Source organism: Jaculus jaculus, chromosome 15, assembly GCF_020740685.1.
Source record: "Jaculus jaculus isolate mJacJac1 chromosome 15, mJacJac1.mat.Y.cur, whole genome shotgun sequence".
In the NCBI taxonomy this organism is placed as follows: domain Eukaryota; kingdom Metazoa; phylum Chordata; class Mammalia; order Rodentia; family Dipodidae; genus Jaculus; species Jaculus jaculus.
Genome location: NC_059116.1, coordinates 56,800,303 through 56,818,992, shown reverse-complemented (window position 1 = coordinate 56,818,992; position 18,690 = coordinate 56,800,303). Strand labels below are relative to the sequence as shown.

The window sequence follows — 18,690 nt, the reverse complement described above, 5'->3', positions numbered from 1 at the left end:
GTGGATAAGGAGCAAGGCTGATGTGAAGTATGTTAGGGGTTTGGTTACTTTAGAAGTGGGAGGGGTGCTAGGTGGGTTAGGATGAGGTCTAGCAAAAAAAAGATGGCACAAGTAGCTGATGGAGGGAAAGTGGGATGATATTAGGCTCCACAGATTTTAGAAGTTGCTGAGGCCTTGAAAGGTTGTTTTTACAGAGGATAAAGAGGAAGGGATAAGTAGCAGAAAATGTGGAAAAGAGGTTGAAAAGAAAGGAAACATATGAGTCATGAATGGGAAGAATAGTAGAGAGTGCAACAGCATATTCAGTGGAGAAAAACACAGAACAAACCTAAAATCCAACTGAGCAATATATAAACACAAACAAAACCAGCATGGGGGAGAGGGAGGGTATTACCATGGAATATTTTTTATAATCATGGAAAATGTTAATAAAAATTGTGAAAAGAAAAAAAAATTAAAATTGAAAAAAAGTAAATAAAAATTAAAAAAACAGCACGGGATATTTATGCATGAGTGGGGATTTATTAGAAGGCCCTGAGCCGGGCTTGGTGACTCATACCCTTAATCTCAGTCCCATCACTTGGGGGCTGAGGTAGGAGGATTGCTGTGAGCTCAAGACCAGTCTGGACTGCAGTGAGTTCTAGGTCAGCCTGGACTAGAATGAGATGCTGTCTCAAGAAAAAGGGGAGCACTAAAATTAAGAGATATCAATAGTGACAAAAGTTGACCCTACAACACAAATTATTTTAAGAAGGAAAAATATACTAACCGTACATTATATCTAACAAGTCAGTATTTCTGCCTTAGTGGGTTTTGGATTCTTTCCCTTCCTGAATTAAAAAAAAATTTTTTTTAATTAAAAAAATTTTTTAGCAACCTGTACTGAAATGCAAGGCTCAATTGGTCCTTCTAGTACAAACCTATATACCCAGGTTTGAGCTATGTATTGCCCAGTGTAAGGCAGCCCAGTTACCTTTTGGGGTGAGTTCTTCTATCACATAAATTGAGTTGTGAAGCTGGATCCCTCTTTGGTGCACTATGGGCTCCTCTCAGCTGGCTAAGTCAGCCAGAAGTTCACATTAGCTGGTCTAGTGGTATGGGGAGGGGTAGCTGGGACCCCTGAGTGTCCCTCAGTCTCCACTAGTGTCTCCACTGCTGTAGTGGGGAAAAGAGGTAGTAGGATGCCATCTCAAGGTGTTCTGGAGTTGCTCAGCTGGTTTCCAGTATCTTCCTCAGGTTGTTTTGATTTTGCACTGCCAGTGTGCGCAGGGAGAATCCCTTGTTAGTAGTTCACCATACTCTTGCTGGCTCAGGCAGGGCTGGATGAAAGAGCCCCTTCCCAGAGGATTCCAGCTGGAGCAGATTCTTGCTAGTTCTATTTTTTTTTTAACTTATATAGCTTACTTGCACCACCTTATCTATAGCCACAATGAAAATTTTAATGTGATAACAATATCTCCTAGTAGGAAAGGCAAACATATATATTCTATATAATAAATGTACTGTGATTAGATGGATTCATTCTGACTGACCCTCAGGGAAGCTATTTTGGAGAGAACTTCAACAGGCCTTACATTAACCTCAATGCCCTGTAAGAATGAATTATTTTCTGGAGCTGACCATCCTTCTATACATTTTACTCACTCAGATTCACTTAAAGACTGGACCCATTGTTACTTCAGGTGGTACAAGAAGCTCTGCTCTCATAGGCTCGCCTGTTGCCTGGTTCTTGTGAAACTCATCTAGACTGTTTTCAAAAGATATAATTTAAATGCTCATGCAAAGTCTTCAAACAAAAATACAGGGATGATTTACTTTTTTTTTTCTTTTTGGTTTTTTGAGATAGGGTGTCACTCTAGCCCAGGCTGACCTAGAATTCACTATATAGTCTCAGGTGGCCTCGAACTCACGGTGATCCTCCTACCTCTGCCTCCCAAGTGCTGGGATTAAAGGCGTGTGCCAACACACCCAGCTTGGCTAATTTACTTTTTAAGATAAAGTGTTATATTATCTCTCCAAGAAAGAGAATCATTTCAGTAAGAAATATGGAACTGTTATATAAAGCACTAGAAGAACTTGCAATGTTGGAGATGGCTCGGTGATAACAGCGCTTACTCCTTAATCCTGCCAGGTGGAGGTCATATCCCCATCACTTACATAAAGTTGGATGTGCAGTGGTGCACATATATTATCCCAATGCACCGTGAAATTATCCTCGGTTCTCCATACGCATGCCATGGCATGCACGTGCCTGTGTACATGCACATACATCATACACACATGCACACAATAATAATAACAGGGAAACATGAATTTTTAAAAAATGAACATGATGGTGGGCTGGAGAGATGGCTTAGTGGTTAAAGTGCTTGACTGTGAAGCCTAAGGGTTTGACTCTCAAGACCCATGTGAACCAGATGCACAAAGTGACACACGTGCACTAGGGGGCGCACTTGTCTGAAGTTCGACTGCAGTGGTTGAAGGCCCTAGCACACCAATACTTTCACTCGCTCTCTGTCACTAAAAAAATGAACATGATTGACCTGGAGAGATGGCTTAGTGATTAAGGCATTTGCTTGCTAGCCTTATAGCTCAGGTTCAAATCTCCAGTAGCCATGTAAAGCCAGATGCACAAAGTGGTTCATGCATTTGAAGTTTATTTGCAGTGGCAAAAGGCCCTGGCATATCCTTTCTCTCTCTCTCTCCTTGCAAATAATAATAAATATTATTATTATTTATTTATAATTTATATTTATTATTTATAATAATAAATATATAATTTATAAATATATATAATTTATAATAATAAATATATAATTTATATTTATTATTTATAAATATTTTGTTATACATATATATATGTATAACAAAAAGCTCAAGTTCATTTTTTAAAACATATATATATACTGTAAATACAGAATGATAAATCTGAGGTTTTGAAATAACTTAAGATCTTTTAGAAGGTTTATTTAGAATAATATAAAAGGGTCATACATGATCAGCACAAGTTCTTTAAAAAAAATATGGGGACTGGAGAGATGGTTCAGTGGCTTGCTTATGAAGCCTGACTGCTTGGGTTTGATTCTCCAACACCCACATGATTCCAGATGCACAAGGCCCTAGCACATCTGTATTCATTCTGTCTTCCTCTTTCTGTTTCTCATTCTTTTTCAAATAAATAAATAAATAAATATATTAAAATATATATAAACTGTGTCTGATCTAGAGGTTCATCCCAGCAATGTGAGACTGACTACTATACCATCTCTCCAGCCCCCTCACTTAATCTTTTATTTACAGTACTTTTATTATGAGTAGTTTTGTCTTATAATGTAATTTATGAGGTTTGGGATTCTCTGAGATTTTTGTAATTTTAGAACTTTTAGTTTGATTATCTTTCATTCTTTTGTAAAAATTCTCAAGTATTTTCTCTTCAAATAGTTCTTTTAAATTTTATTTATTATGTGTATGTGTGTGTTCATGTTTCTTAGTATTCTTAGTTTTTTTTCTGAAACATAGATATGTAGGGGGTGTGTGTGTGTGTGTGTGAGAGAGAGAGAGAGAGAGAGATAGAGAGAGAGATCATTAATATTGTCCCATAGGACTTAGATGCTTGGTTCTGTTTTCATTATTTTTTCTCTTTATGTTTCAGTTTGAGCATTTTCTACTGACTCACCTTCAAGTCCACCAATTCTTTCATTAGTTTTATCAGATTTGATGATGATATCAAAGGGACTCATCATCTAAGACCTTGTATTATTTCTAATATCCATTTGATAATTCCCTTCTCTCTGCTGAAATTCTCCATCCTTTCATGTCCATCCTCTCTGTTAGAGTTTTTAATAATTATTTCAGAATTTGTTTGAAAAAAAATAGATATTATTATTATTTCAGACACAGAGAGAGAGAGAGAGAGAGAATGAGAATTGGCTAGGACCTCAGCCACTACAGTCAAACTCCAGATGTTTGTGCCACCTAGTGGGCCTGTGTGATTTTGTGCAGGTTGAAGAAATTGCTTAGAGGATAATGTGCTTGCTTGCAAAGCCTGATACCATTCCCCAGTATCCACAAAAATCCATATGCACAGCATGGTGCATACATCTGGAGTTTGTTATGCATTGGCAGGAGACCCTGGAGCTCCCATGCTCTCTCTTTCTTCTTGTAAATACTAAATATTTTTAAAAGAATTTTTGTTTCAAGAAATCATTGTTTCTGGGTTATTTCTGAGTGACATGTTATTCATTTGTTGGTAATGGGTCTTTTCCTTACTTTCTTAGTAACTAGTAATATTTTCACAAATTTTGAATATCCTGTGTGCAATGGTAAGTAGTATGCCTGTCTGTGTGCTATTATGAGCCTATAAGTCCAAAAGCTTGAATAAATTTAGTTAGAAGTTAAGCTGGGTTATGTTTTGAGGTTTCTATGATTAACTTCAAGGCCTTTCCAGCTTCAAATTCCCTAATTTTAAGCTGGGTCTGTGACACTAAAAAGGGCTTTCCTAATGTTACTTTCTCAGCTTCAAGTTATCCCTGTATACCTGTTCAAAAAAGTGAAATGGGGTTATGTCTTATGTTCAGTCCTTTCTCTTATAGGAAGGATGTTACTTAGCACATGAAGTGGACAAAGGAATGGTCTCTGTTATATTGGTTCAGTCCCACTCTCAGCATGACGAGCTTGGGTTGTGGGCTTCCTCAGCATTCTTTTACCTCCCTGTGGTAGCAAATTCTGTTGTTGGTCTTGGTAGGGAGTTTCTTCTTGCCTCTTTCTGAGTACTAAAAATCTCTCTCTCTCCTTCCCCCTCCCCCCACTCTCTCTCATGTGTATTGATGTGGATCAGAGCCAGGGTCTGTGTATTTAGGCAAGTACTTTATCCTTGGAGCTACAGCCCTAACCTAACAGATGTCTTATAATAGTGATATAGGATTGTCAGCTCGGTATGATTTCTTACTCCTCCCCCAAAAAATACAGTTTTCTTTAGTCCTTCCCCAGTCCTTATGCTTAAGTTGCTATCCTTCTTCCAGCTACTTAAGATCTTTTAGCTCCATGTGCAAGAAGGCGAAGGGCTTTCTTCCATGCCCTGCCCCAGATTGTTAATCTCATTTATAGGTAGATGTCATAAAAAAACAATTTGTGACTAGTTGGGACCTTCTCCTGTATCTTGACTCTCCAGCCTTTGAAGGCTAGAACATAAGATTAATTTAAAAGGATTGGATGCTTACCCAATTCCTTTATCTGATTATTATGGTGGCTGCCCCTTCCTGGAGTACTTAACTACAAGTGACCTAGTCAGTGTGAACTTTCCTTGAAGAGTCCTGTGCCCCTTGGAATTAGGCTACTTGGCTTGCCTCCACATTTATGCTTGAGAAATGTTATGCTGTAGCTTATCTGTTTTTCCCTCATTTTGTCAGGATGGAAGTGAATTTCTTCCCAGCTTCCTTCTTTCTAGGTGGAAGAGGTATCTGGAAATGCTCTCTAGTCTTATCTACTCAAGGTCCCTAGAAATGATTTGAATTAATGATTTCTCTGTGCTCTGATCCAGAGCTGTCCTTGGCAATGGGAGCCACTAAAGGAAGAGGGAAGAAAGTGACAATATTTATTTTTTAATATTTTATTTTTATTTATTTATTTATTCAGTATTATATATTATTGACAGAGAAAGAGGGAGAGGGAGAAAGAGAATAGACGTGCCAGGGCCTCTAGCCACTGCAAACAAACTCCAGATGCATGTACCCCCCTTGTGCATCTGGTTAATGTGGGTCCTAGGGAATCGAACCAGGGTCCTTTGGCTTTGCAGACAAATGCCTTAACCACTAAGCAACCCCTCCAGTCTGACAATATTTTTATACTGTCTGTTCAGCCAGGATCCTTTTGTCTCAAGATTCCAATAAAAGTAAACATGTCTACTTTTACCACTTCAGGCCTCTGGGTGGTAATGGTATTCTGTGCCTGTGTTACCTCACTTAGTATAATCATTTCCAGATCCATCCATTTCCTGGCAAATTTCATTTTTCTTTACCACCGAATAGAATGTGTAGATGTACCACATCTTTATTATCCATTTATCTGTGGATGGATATCCAGGCTTGTTCCATTTCCTAGCTATTGTGAATAGGGCAGCAACAAACATGGTTGTGCAAGTATCTGTAAGGTAGTGAGAAGAGACATTAGGAGTGCTATAGCTGGATCATATGGCAAATCTATTTTTAGCTGTCTCAAGAAACTCCACACTGATTTCCACAATGGCTATACCAGATTACATTCCCACCAACATTATAGAAGGGGTCCCCTTTTACTGCAGCCTCCCCAACATTTATTGTCATTTGTTTTCTTGATGGTAGCCATTCTGACATAAGAGAGATGGACTCTCAAGGTAGTTTTAATTTGCATTTCCCTGATGGCTAAGGATGTAGAACACTTTTTTAGATGTTTATATGCAGTCTGTATTTCTTCTGGTAAGAACTCTCTATTTAGTTCATAGCCCATTTTTTAATTGGGTTATTTGATTTCTGATTGTTCTGTTTTTTTTTTTTTTTTTTGAGTTTTTTGAACATTCTAGATATTAGTCCTCTTTCAGATGTGAACTGGCAAAGATTTTCTCCCATTCTGTAGGTTGTCTCATTGCTCTATTCACAGTGTTCTTTGCTATACAAAAGATTTGTAATTTCATGATAGCCCAGTGGTTGATTAGTGGTTTTATTTTCTGAGCAAGTGGGTTATATTCAGAAAGTCATTACCTATGCCAAAATGTTGAAGGGTTTTATATATCTTTTCCTCTAGAAATTTCAGAGTTTGAGGTCTGATATTAAGGTCCCTGATCCACTTGAATTTGATTCTTGTGCATGGAGAAAGACAAGGATCTATTTTCATCTTTATACATATACCCAGTTTTCCCAGCACCACTTGTTGAAGAGGCTGTCTTTTCTCTAGTGAATATTTTTGGCAGTTTTGTCAAAAATAAGACGGCTGTAGCTTCCTGGATTAACATCTGGGCCCACTATTCTGTTCCTTTGATCTACATGTCTGTCTTTGTGCCAATGCTATGCTGTTTTTGTTACTATGGCTTTGTAATATAGCTCAAAATCAGGTATGGTGATAACACCAGCCTTAGTTTTGTTGCTCAAAATTGTTTCTTGTGCTTCCAAATGAATTTTATGATTTTTTGGAATTTTGATGAAGATTGCATTAAATGTGTAGATTTCTTTTGGTAAGATTGACATGTTCACAATATTGATTCTTCCAATCCAAGAACATGGGATGTCTTTCCATTTCCTTGTGTCTTCTGCAATTTCTCACTTGAGTATTTGAAAGTTCTCATTGATCCTTCACTTCCTTGGTTAAGTTTATTACAAGGTGCTTATTTTTTTTTTTTTGAGGTAATTATGAAAGGCCTAAGTGAGGTCAGGAGAGGAGATTGTGTAAGAGAAGGGCAGGGTGGGAGGGTCAATCAAAATTCAAGATATTCTGAATAAGATATATGAAAATCTACTTTCTTGAATAATGGCACATCCAGAAACCATAGATTGTTACTAGAAAATTTCAGGGCCAAGGATGGGATACCTTCCAGTGAGTTGTTGATCAGGGAGGTGCCTGTTGCCTCCAAAACATTACAGGGTATGGCCAAGGCCCTTGGTTTCTCCTAAGAAAGAGATAGTAAGACCCTATTGCTGAAGACTTCACATTCCTGAGCAGCAAAGTCACTGAGAAATCAAGCTGGTGCTGGGCAGAAAACCTTCTCCCTGTAGCTCAGCCAACTGAAAGCTGGAAAAATCTGTACTGTATGTAGCCTTATGGGAGACAGAAGTCATCAGTGGTGTAAACAGTGGACACTGGAAGCCTCAAGTTTGGCCAGACAAGCCAAATGACTGAACAAGTGCAGTAGTGGCATGTCTACTCTGGGTAAAACTAACTGTTCTTTAATTGGACTGAAGGCCTGCTTTTAAAAGGGAATACATGCCTGGTACTGAAAACCTAATTGGGGAGGTCATGACCCTTAGTGGTATAAAGTCTGCCCTTGTCTGGATAAATGCATATATTATTCTCACCAAATTGCCCTGAAAGCACTACATTTACTGTTCATATTCATATATCAATGCTACTCTCACTTCTGGTTAGAGAAGCTTTTCTTTTCAGATGGAAATGACTCCTGGGATGACTCAAAAGGCAACATAGTGCTGAGAAGAATGGATGGAGGAGTGTCCAGTGCTGAAACATCTCATACCCTCCAAGGCTCAGCGTCCACTGGGGAAGAGGTGGTAGAAAGAATGTAAGAGCAAAAGGAAGGGTACCACTCCTTATATACAACTGCCCAGATAAAAATTGGCCTTGGTATCCATGACCTTGCAGTGCCTAGCAATACCCACACAAGAACTTTATGATAAGAGAAAAAGATAATGACATCAAAATAAAAGAGAGACTAATGGAGAGAGGGAGGGGATATGATGGAGAGCAGAGCTATGTAGGGGAAAATGGAGGAGGGGAGGGAAATACCATGATTTGTTGTAAGTAGAGAAGTTATCAATAAAAAATGTATATTTTTAAAAACTATTTCATTTTATTTGTTTGAGAAGCAGAGGGAGAAAGGCAGATATAGAGAGAGAATGGGTGCACCAGGGCCTTCAGGCATTGCAAATGAACTCCAGACACATGTGTCACCTTGGGCATCTGGCTTACATGAATCCAGGGGAATAGAACCTAGGTCCTTTGGCTTTGCAGGCTAGTGTCTTAACTGCTAAGCCAGCTCTCCAGCCCTAATCTCAAGCTTTCAATTCTCCTGCCTCAACTTCCTGGATGCTGGGATTTGAGTGTGTGCTACTGCATCTGGCTTATACCATAGTTTTATAAGACTGACACTTTCATTATGCCAGCATCACTACAAACACACAAGAAATTCTGACCTTGCCCTGTGATGTTAGGAAGGCTACATAACTAGGCAATAAGGTTGAAGCTTATTACAACCTTATAAAACCACCATCATGTATGTAGCCCATCACTGAACAAAATGTCACTATGAGGCACATGGGTGTATATTGTCAGTGTCAGCCAAATAAAAAGGCCTCATTAAGTGGTGAGCCCTGTTAGAGAGCTTTATATACAGACTACCAAGGTGGAGTTGGGGCTGGCACTTTGGAAGGCTCATTCAGAGTAAAAGGGACTATAGCAGAATGATTAGGAGGCCAGCAGCTATCATGCAACTCTCCTGGCCAAGCTCAGAGCTCCACAGTCAAGTCAGATGAGGTGCTCCCCAGCAAGAGCTAATATAGCCTATTAGAAAAGCCTGCAGAAAGAGCCAGCTGCATAGATTCTTGGAACTGTGACAGGCAGAAAGATAGGGTAGTGCAGACAAGACCCAGTGGGAAGGAAGCACTGTGTTTCCTTTGTGTTGTTTTTCTTTGAAAGACTTAAACTTAGAAGAAAAATATCTAATAAATATATTTTCTACAGAACTTCCTGCCTGCCCTTGGCCAGCTCAGCAAGAGCAGCCAAATTCTAATCTCTGTGGCAAGGCCAATGGACTGACAGCTGGATATTGATATTTACAGTCTGTTATCACATCTCCTGAGGAATCCCAGGCCTGAGCAACGCAAGTGGATTATTCTAGTTTTAGCTCCTGACTGCTAGGCTCTGAAAGACATACTTCCTCTTTGTGAAAGCATGGCTTTTGTGGAAGCCACATATATAAATACGTACATATAAATATACTCCCCTCAAAATACTCAAAAGTGGGCTGGAGAGATGGCTTAGCAGTTAAGTGCTTGCCTGTGGAGCCTAAGGACCCAGGTTCAAGGCTTGATTCCCCAGGACCCACGTAAGCCAGATGTACAAGGTGGTGCATACATCTGGAGGTCGTTTTCAGTGGCTGGAGGCCCTGGCATGCCCTTTCTCTCCCCATCCTCTCATTCTCTTTCTGTCTGTCTCTCTCCAATAAATAATAAAAATAAATGAAAAAATAAAAATTACTCAAAAGCATCTCACCTCAAGAGTTAACTCTTCTCTAGCTGCGCCCCTGGCACACAGGATGTCTGCAGCATGTGTGGGTTGACATGGATTGTTGGAAGCCAATGTTGGGATGATCTGCTATCTGCATGACATGAGTCAGCTGTGAGCCATGGCAAAGGGGAGACACATGTCCATCCAGACGTCAGTATGCCACTTAGGCTTTATGGGAAGCTTACAGAGACAGTACCTTAACTGCAATGCACAAATCATAGCAAAATTGCAGCATAGGCACTTTCATTTGAATAAAACATCCTCTAAGGGTAATACTGTTGGCTATATTATTGTATCAAATGCCAGATAGCTTAAATATTTTGCTCTGCTTTGGACTCATCTTTTTTCCTTTTTTTTATCTCCACTTTCTTCTCCTGTTTTAATCTAATGAGATATGCATTTATATGATTTAGACCAATTCTGTTTCATTCTAGACTGTCTTATTGTCTAGTATATGTGTTGCTTCACAGGGAGATGAGGCTTAGCAAGTAGCTCTGTTAAAGAATGTGAAGGAAACCACTTTGATCTTTTAGGCTGGACTTTGAATTCTCTTTCCTCTTCACATACCCACAACACAAGCAGATTTCTCCCACATTCACTCCTCCTTGATCTCACTGTAAGGTTACCATAATCACCACCTCAAATCTGAATGTTTTTGTTTGAATAAGAAATGTCTCATTGTGAACATCAGATAGCTAAAAATAGGTTTACTGTATAACCCAACTATAGCATTCCTTGACATACATGCTAAGGACTCTACTCATTACTATGGAGATACTTGCTCATTTATTGCTGCTGTATAGCTAGGAATATATAATAATAATAATAGCTAGGAGATGGAACCAATCTGCATGCCTGCCCTTCAACTGATATCCAGAGACACAGTGGCTCCCAAGACCTCATCACTGAAGCAGACCTAAAATGAACCCAACATGGCCCAGGGAAATTTGCAGAAGATGGGGCGGAAAGAATGTCAGAGCCACACATTAGGTCATGATACACAGAGATGTTTCCTCCTACCCATAACTGATGGCTAACCCCACAATGCATGACCTATATACCCCAACAAGGAGGGTCCATGTGGAGTGGGGAGGAGAGGGAGGAGAATAACAATAGTACCAGCTTGATTTTTCCTTTGGTCCAAAGTTGCACATAATAAGGCAGGGGTGGGAGATGGCTTAGCAGTTAAAGGTATTTACTTGCAAACCTGCTGATCTGAGCTCAGTTTCCCAGTTACCCACATCAAGCCAAGATGGGCATTTGTGTGTAGTGTCAAGAGATCCTGGCATGACCATACATACACAAAGAGACCCAGACAAACACATTCATATGTGAATAAATAAATGAATAAAATTTTTAAATAAGAGAAAGAGAATTGGGTGGTGGAAAGATGAACCAAACCTCAGGACATGGGGCTGGAGAAATGGCTTGGCCTTCAAAGTGCTTGCCTGTCAAGCCTGATGGCCTAGGCTCAATTCACAAGTACCCACATATAGTCAGATACACAAATATAGCATATATATCTGGAGTTAATTTTCAGTGGCTAGAGGCCCTGGCATATCCATTCTCTCTCTCCTTACAAATAAATAATTTTTTTTTTCAAAACTAAGGACATCTGAAAAAACCATATAGAGACCTATTATCTGGTAAGCCAATTTAAAATATATTTTTTAAAAAAGGTTTTGAATGAAAGTCCCATACATTGACAGATAAAGCTTCAAGAAGCCATAGATTAGTAATCATGAGCTCTAGTGGCAATGATGAGATACCTGCCATGAGTTGTTGGTCTGGAAGCTACAGATGCTCCTAAAACAATATGGAGTATTGTCATTGCTCTTGGATGTCCACAAAAACTAGATGGTAAGTCCCTTCTTCTGAAGATACCTCGTGTTTAACTTGTAGGACATAGAGAAACTACTTTAGATATAATAGTCAATAGGTTTTTAAACTTTTTCAGTTTTTACATTTCAACCATCTTCAATTTTTCAAAAATGGTCTTTGAATACTTTTTGATGGCCATTTACTTGCTTCATTGCTTTTTGTTGTTGGTAAGTGTATCCCTTCAGCTGTTGTACTGCACAGCAGATCTGAACAGACCCAGTGAACTTCTAGATTTTGAGCTTCCTGGGTCTTTTAACCAAGACTAAAAGAGCCTACACAAGAACTGATCTTGAGATGGAATTTTGCTTGAGCAGTTAACTAGGGACTTTATTGTATTTGCAATACAATTCTTAATCAAATTTGTTATAGCCATTGTCATTCCTAGTTGTAATTATTATTTCCACTGATGTTCTTCAAGTATAAGCTTATCTCTTTATGCATACATCTTTTAGGAATATATTGTCTTTGAATTCAGTGCTATAAAATGAGGTGGCAATTGAAATAACCTTATATTAGTAAATAAGTCTTTTTCCATTCTTTGAAAGAATTTATTTATTTTCCTCCATATTAACATGTCCCTACATGTAGATAATGTATTTTGATCTTATTCACATCATTTACCCTCTCTTATCCTCCTCGTTGCCCACTAACACTCTTCTACTCCATTAATCTCTGTCTCACTTTTATGTGTTTTTTTAACCTATTGAATTATATTAGAGTTGCTTGCATGAACATGAGTGGAAGGTTATTTACTGTGGAATGGGCAAATTACCAGTGACTACACCATTGATGAGCCTGATTTCCCCCTCTCCCAACAGCAATTAGCTTCCATTGGATAGTCTGGGAGGTGTGAGGTCTCATGGACCCTTCCTCCATCATTGATGGAATATTGACAGGCTCAATCTTGTGTAGGAAACCACAGATGCTGTGAATTCATGAGTGTAACGGCCATGTCCTATCCAGAAGACCTTTTGCAGCCCTCTTTCCCATCTTCCTGGTCTTACATTTTTATCACGCCCTCTCCAAAAGGTTCCCTGAGCCTTTTTGAGGCTGAGCATGCAGTAGTCATTTATTCTTTTACCAGCTCTCTTGTAGCAAGAAACTTCTCAAGGCTTCAAGCAGTACTAATCTATGAGAACAAATAAAGATACTTAGAAGGCAGTTTGTCATGCTGTACATTTAGCAGAACCATAGTAGTAGTAGGGCTTATGTCCCTAGACATAGGCTTTTGGTCAGGTTTACAGTACCACTCATAATTCCCTCTTGTGGAGTAGACCTCAAATACAAACAGAAAGTAGTTGGCTAATCCTGTAGCATTCATGCCACTGTTGCACCAGTGGGCACATCTAGCCTGGCAGGTTGGTTGTGGACCACACAGGATCCACAGCTGGGTAGGACTGTTGATACCTTTTCCTCCTTCAGCAGTTTTCCAGCACCTTCTGCTATAAAGAAAGCTAGAAAGTAGAGAAGAACTTTTCAGCTCAATTCCAGCTTAGTTTCTCTATGTCCTACAATTTAAACATGAAGTGTCTTCAGCAGAAGGGATTTACCATCTAGATTTTGTGGACAACCAAGAGCAAAGACAATACTCTATATTGGATTGGAGCTTGTGCTGAAATCAAAGGTGGTCCAGTTCAGCATGCAGAGAATGAGAATCATGGGAATTTCATACTCACTAGTTTTGCATTTTGTTAAGAACAAAATCTTAGCCAGTTTTGGAAGACATAACCTTTGGAAAACACTGGATGTCAAAGGCTAAATAGAGTATCAGAACTTTGGTCACCTGACATTCCCTGAAGAAGCAACATCTATGCAGACTGTGCAGACTCACTGCTGGGGTTTGTGATTAGGAGAGTGAAATATTATAGTTCAAGAACCAAAATTATCTTGGGACATCTTTAGTTCCTTTTAATAGTCATTTATCACCAGCCTCTATAATTAATCAAATGTTCTTTTATCATAAGGACCTTTGGAATGTATTAACTTAGTAGTAGACCACTAGCTTCTACTAACCCAAAAGATAAGAATATCATTAGAGACCATCTGAAACATGTATCAGAGATTTTCATGCTTTTGTAAAATCTACCTGATATCCCTTATGTATTTGGCAAGCTAATTGACTTTTGACTTTATATGTGATGTCTATGTGTGAGTGCATGTGGAGGTCAAAGGACAACCTCAGGTGTTGGTTCATATTGTCCACCTTGTTTGAGGCAGTATCTCATGTTATTTACCACTACATATACCAGGGTAGCTAGCTTACAAGATTCCAGGGAGTCTCCTGTGGCTGGCTCCTATCCAACTGTAGGCAAGCTAGAATTGCATACACACACTATAGTGTCTAGCTTTATGTGGATGCTGGGGATCCAAATTTAGGTTCTCACACTTGTGTGGCAAAAGCTTTGTTTACACATTGAGACATCTCATGGAATATCTTGCATGATGGTGCATGCCATTCAAGGAAATTTGAGTCCATGTTCCTGGGCCATAGTCAGTCTTAGTTGTCTCAGAATAAACTTAATTACTTGGAAGTAAGATCTGTGTTTTGAGTTGATAGTCAACTGAGTTGAATTTCAGGGAAGTTTCAATTCCTTGTATACATAAGAAGAAAGAGAGCTCAGTGTTTAGGGCCTGTGCATCCAGGCTTCAGTGTGTGTGAGGCATATGCACTCCAGGCTGGTGAGGAGTACAGGGTGTTTGGGGCCTGTATACCACATCTGTGCCAACAGTGCCCCGGTGGGGTCCCTACCCCACTCCACATCTCTTGCCTCAGCAGATCTTTTGGGCTTTGGCCACATCCTCTGATTTGCCAAGCTATGTTGATGACTCTCCTCTCAACAAGGCCACTACACTACCTAACTCCACAGACCCAAGTTCCAGCCTGGTCTATGGGGCCCAATGTACCACACTCCTCTTCCACACCCCTACTCCCTCCAACTGCTGGTATCCATACCTACCTGTGCCCCTTGAGACATCTCTCCTGCCCCAGAAAGGGAGCACATGCATATTTGGCAACCACCATCCAGGGAGTACCAGTGAGTCCTGTACAACCTGCTCAGCTGGGTACAGAAGGGGAGCAGGACCAAGTGCTATGAACCCTGAGTCCAACATGCAAGGCACAACTGTGATCTGATTGTGGGCTCAAGAGATTCCAGGCCTCTAACCACAGCTCTCATATCAGGCACCAATCCAAACCTGCATGCAGACTTGTAACCTCTACAGGCCACACATCTGTAGATATGGTATTCCACTCCAATCTGGTTCAAACCTAAAATATAACACTCACTGAAGATCCTATAAGGGAAAAAACTTGCTTCCTCCTTGATAAAACAGACTTTTATCCCAAGATGGGTAGACCCCAAGGCAAGATAAATAACAGCAAACTGAGAGAACATGATAGCTGCTTAGTTCCACAGTGGAAGTCTCCAGTGAAAACATAGAGGAGACAATAGAAATTGAATCCCAAAATGAAAGCACAGTAAGCTTATGTACTCTGACCAAGCAAGTCACTGAACTGGAAGCAAATCATGCAAAAGCCAACAATTACATAAATGAAAACGAGGGGAATTATCTCTTACAGCCACAGCTTTCATTATGAGGCTTAACTTAATGGAGAAAATCCAGAGAGCTCAGAAAAGAGAGCTAAATGAATTGAAAGTGACTCAGAAAATACAGGATCCCAATAACAAGCTGATTAAGCTTAATAAAAACAATGATTAAATGCAAGAATGCATTCCAAGAAGCAACAAGAAAATTAAACCACAACCTGAAATAAGAACTCAATAAAAGGATAGATATAATACATAAAGAATGCAACAGGAAACAAAAATCCAGTGAAGCTTGTAAAAGCCTCCCTAAAAACGCTCACTAGCAGAGTCAATCATGTGGAGGATAGAACCTCAGATTTGGAAGACAAAACAGAAAAAATGGTTTGGGAGTACAAAAATTTTTATAAGTTCAAAAAATCATGCAAGCATAATATAAGGGAACTGTGGGATAACCTAAAAAAACCACACATCCAGAATATGGGTATACCAGAAGGGAAAAAATTCAGGCCAAAGTCATGGAGAATATATTCAACAAAATTATTGAAGAAAACTTTCCCATTCTCCCAAAAGAGATCCATCCAGACACAAGAAGCTCACAGAACATCAGACAGACTGAACCAAAGAAGAGGCTATCCAAGGAACATCATAGTGAAACTCCAAAGAAAAAAGAAAGAAAGAAAGAAAAAGAAAACAGAGATTGCTAAACGCAGCAAGAAAAAACAACTCATAACACACAAAGACAATCCCATGAAAATTACCTCAGATTTTTCACTTTTTCAAGCCAAAAGGGAAATCAAGTACTTCAAAATCTAAAAAAGCTATGGCTTCCAACCCAAAACTACTGTACCCAGCAAAAGTATCTCCCATAATAGCTGGTAAAAGGAAAACCTTCCACAATAAAAGTCAGATTTATAATTATGTGAACACAAAGCCATACCTACAGAGAATATTGCCAGAAATATTGCATACCGAAGAGGCAACCAACCCACCTCAAGAGCCTACAAGAGGAAGAACACTATCACCAAAACTAGAGCAGGCATGAAAACGTTCACTGTCCAAGAATGCACCAAACCCCGTAAAACCCCCGTTTAAGTCAAACCACACAGTTACAACACTAAATATTAGTTATTTTAACTCACCCATAAAGAGATAAAAATTAATAGGGTGGACATGAAAACTGGACCATTCATTTCTGCTGTCTTCAAGAAACCTCCTCAGGGTGAAATGATGGAAAATAATTTTCTAAGCAAGTGGAAATAAAAAACAAGCAAGTATGGCTATATTAATGCATGACAAAATAGACCTAAAACAAAAAGTAATCAAAAAGGACAAAGAATTCCACTTTTTACTCATCAAAGGAACAATCCAACAAGAGGACATCACAATCATAAATCTATATGCATGAACACTGGTGCATCATGGTTATAAAACAAAACTTTCTTGACAACAAACCAGAAATAAATTCCATTACCATCACTGTAGGGGATTTCAATACCCCACTATCAGCAATAGATAGATCATCTAAGCAGAAAATCAACAGGGAAATAATAGATCTCAACAACAGTGTAGATCAATTAGACCTAACAGACACTTACAAAACATTCCACCCTCATTCCACAAAATACACATTCTTCTTGGCAACCCATAGAGCCTTTTCCAAAATAGGTCATATATTAGGACAAAAAGCATGTCTCCATAAATTCAGGAGAACTGATGTAACTTCCTGCATCATATCAGACCACAATGCATTCAACCTATAAATTTTTTAAAAAGAGGAAGAGGGGCTGGAGAGATGGCTTAGTGGTAAGGACCCTGGTTCAAGGCTTGATTCCCCAAGACCATGTTAGCCAGATGTACAAGAGGACACACGTATCTGGATTTCTTTTGCAATGGCTGGAGGCCCTGACACACCATTTTTTTCCATCTCTCTCTCTTCCTCTTTCTCTCTGTCTGTCACTATCAAATAAATAAATAAATAAAAATAAAAAAAAATTCAAAGAGGAAGAGGCAGAAGACAATGGCAGCCTCCCTCCCGGGGCTTGTTCCTAATGGACCGGTGCTGAGCGAGGTCATCCCCTGGGCCAGGTGCAGGCTCCTCACAGCCTCTCCTGGACTTTGCACATGTGGGGAAGAGTTGTCCTGCAGCCCCAAGGCTGGGGAGGGACAGATCCACCTCACAGAGAGCTGCATCCAGAAGCTTCTGGAAATTACCAAACAGTCAGAGTTCCTCAGACTGCAAGTGGGGGGAGGTGGCTGTTCCAGATTCCAATACAAATTCTCACTGGACACAATCATTAAAACTGATGACAGGGTATTTGAACTGGGTGGGGCAAGAGAGGTGGTTGACTGTGATAGTTTGGCCTTCATGAAAGGGGTGCAAGTGGACTTCAGCCAAGAACTGATCCAGAACTCATTTCAAGTGTTAAACGAACTGCAAGCACAGCAAGCCTGCTCCTGTGGGTCATCCTTCTCCATCAAACTGTGACACAGTGACAGAATACTCTGAGATTGCCAACAGTGAGGATTAGTAGAATTGTAGGATTTTCTTCTTATCATGTTCCTATCACAATTTTATTTTCTTGAATTCAGGAATGTGGTGTTTTGACACAATTGTATTCAGGATGTGAAGCTTTTATTCTTGGCTAAAGTACTCTTCCCTCCCCCAGTACAGTTCTGAGGCCAAGTTTCCAGATGCTATTACCTCATATTTAATCACTGGTTGAAACACAGTGTATTCTCCACAAAATTTAGAGTTACTGCTCTGGCTTGCATAGTTGCTTGTATATATATGTATAGCAATGTATATAAAGCCTCATTTTAAAGAAAAGAGAGAGAGAAATAGCAGAAATTACACCACCTCCTACAGACTGAACAACATACTATTAAGCATTAAATAGGTCATGGAAGAAATAAAAAAAATGGAATTATAAAATTTCTATAACTGAATGAAAATGAAATCACAGCATACAAAAAGTCTGGGACACAGGGACTTCCAGTTAAGATGGTGGCATAGCATGCCAAAGCAGCCTAGGGGAGAAAAAGTGAAAAAAAAAAAAAAACCCAGCAAAATACACTCTTCTACTAAAAAGTGAGGTGTATGAGAAATTACCACTGGCAGCAGAGAAGTAGGAGAGATCCAGAGCATCCAGAGCCCACATAGGCAGGCAGAAGCGGCTCCAGCAGCAGCAGCACCAGGTCTGTGGGGCCACAGCTGCAAGGCTCGGCTTGAGCTGCAGAAAAAGCCATGTGAGGGGATTTTCCACTCACACCAGAG

At 39.6% G+C, this 18,690-nt stretch overlaps 1 protein-coding gene across 1 annotated transcript; it reads left to right on the top strand.

Annotated features, from left to right (window-relative positions):
- Positions 1-17,433: 17,433 nt before the first annotated feature.
- Positions 17,434-17,901, top strand: LOC101598432 (iron-sulfur cluster assembly 2 homolog, mitochondrial-like). Its single transcript, XM_045134758.1, has one exon. It carries the CDS (start codon positions 17,434-17,436, stop codon positions 17,899-17,901), a length of 468 nt encoding a protein of 155 aa, XP_044990693.1.
- Positions 17,902-18,690: the final 789 nt, after the last annotated feature.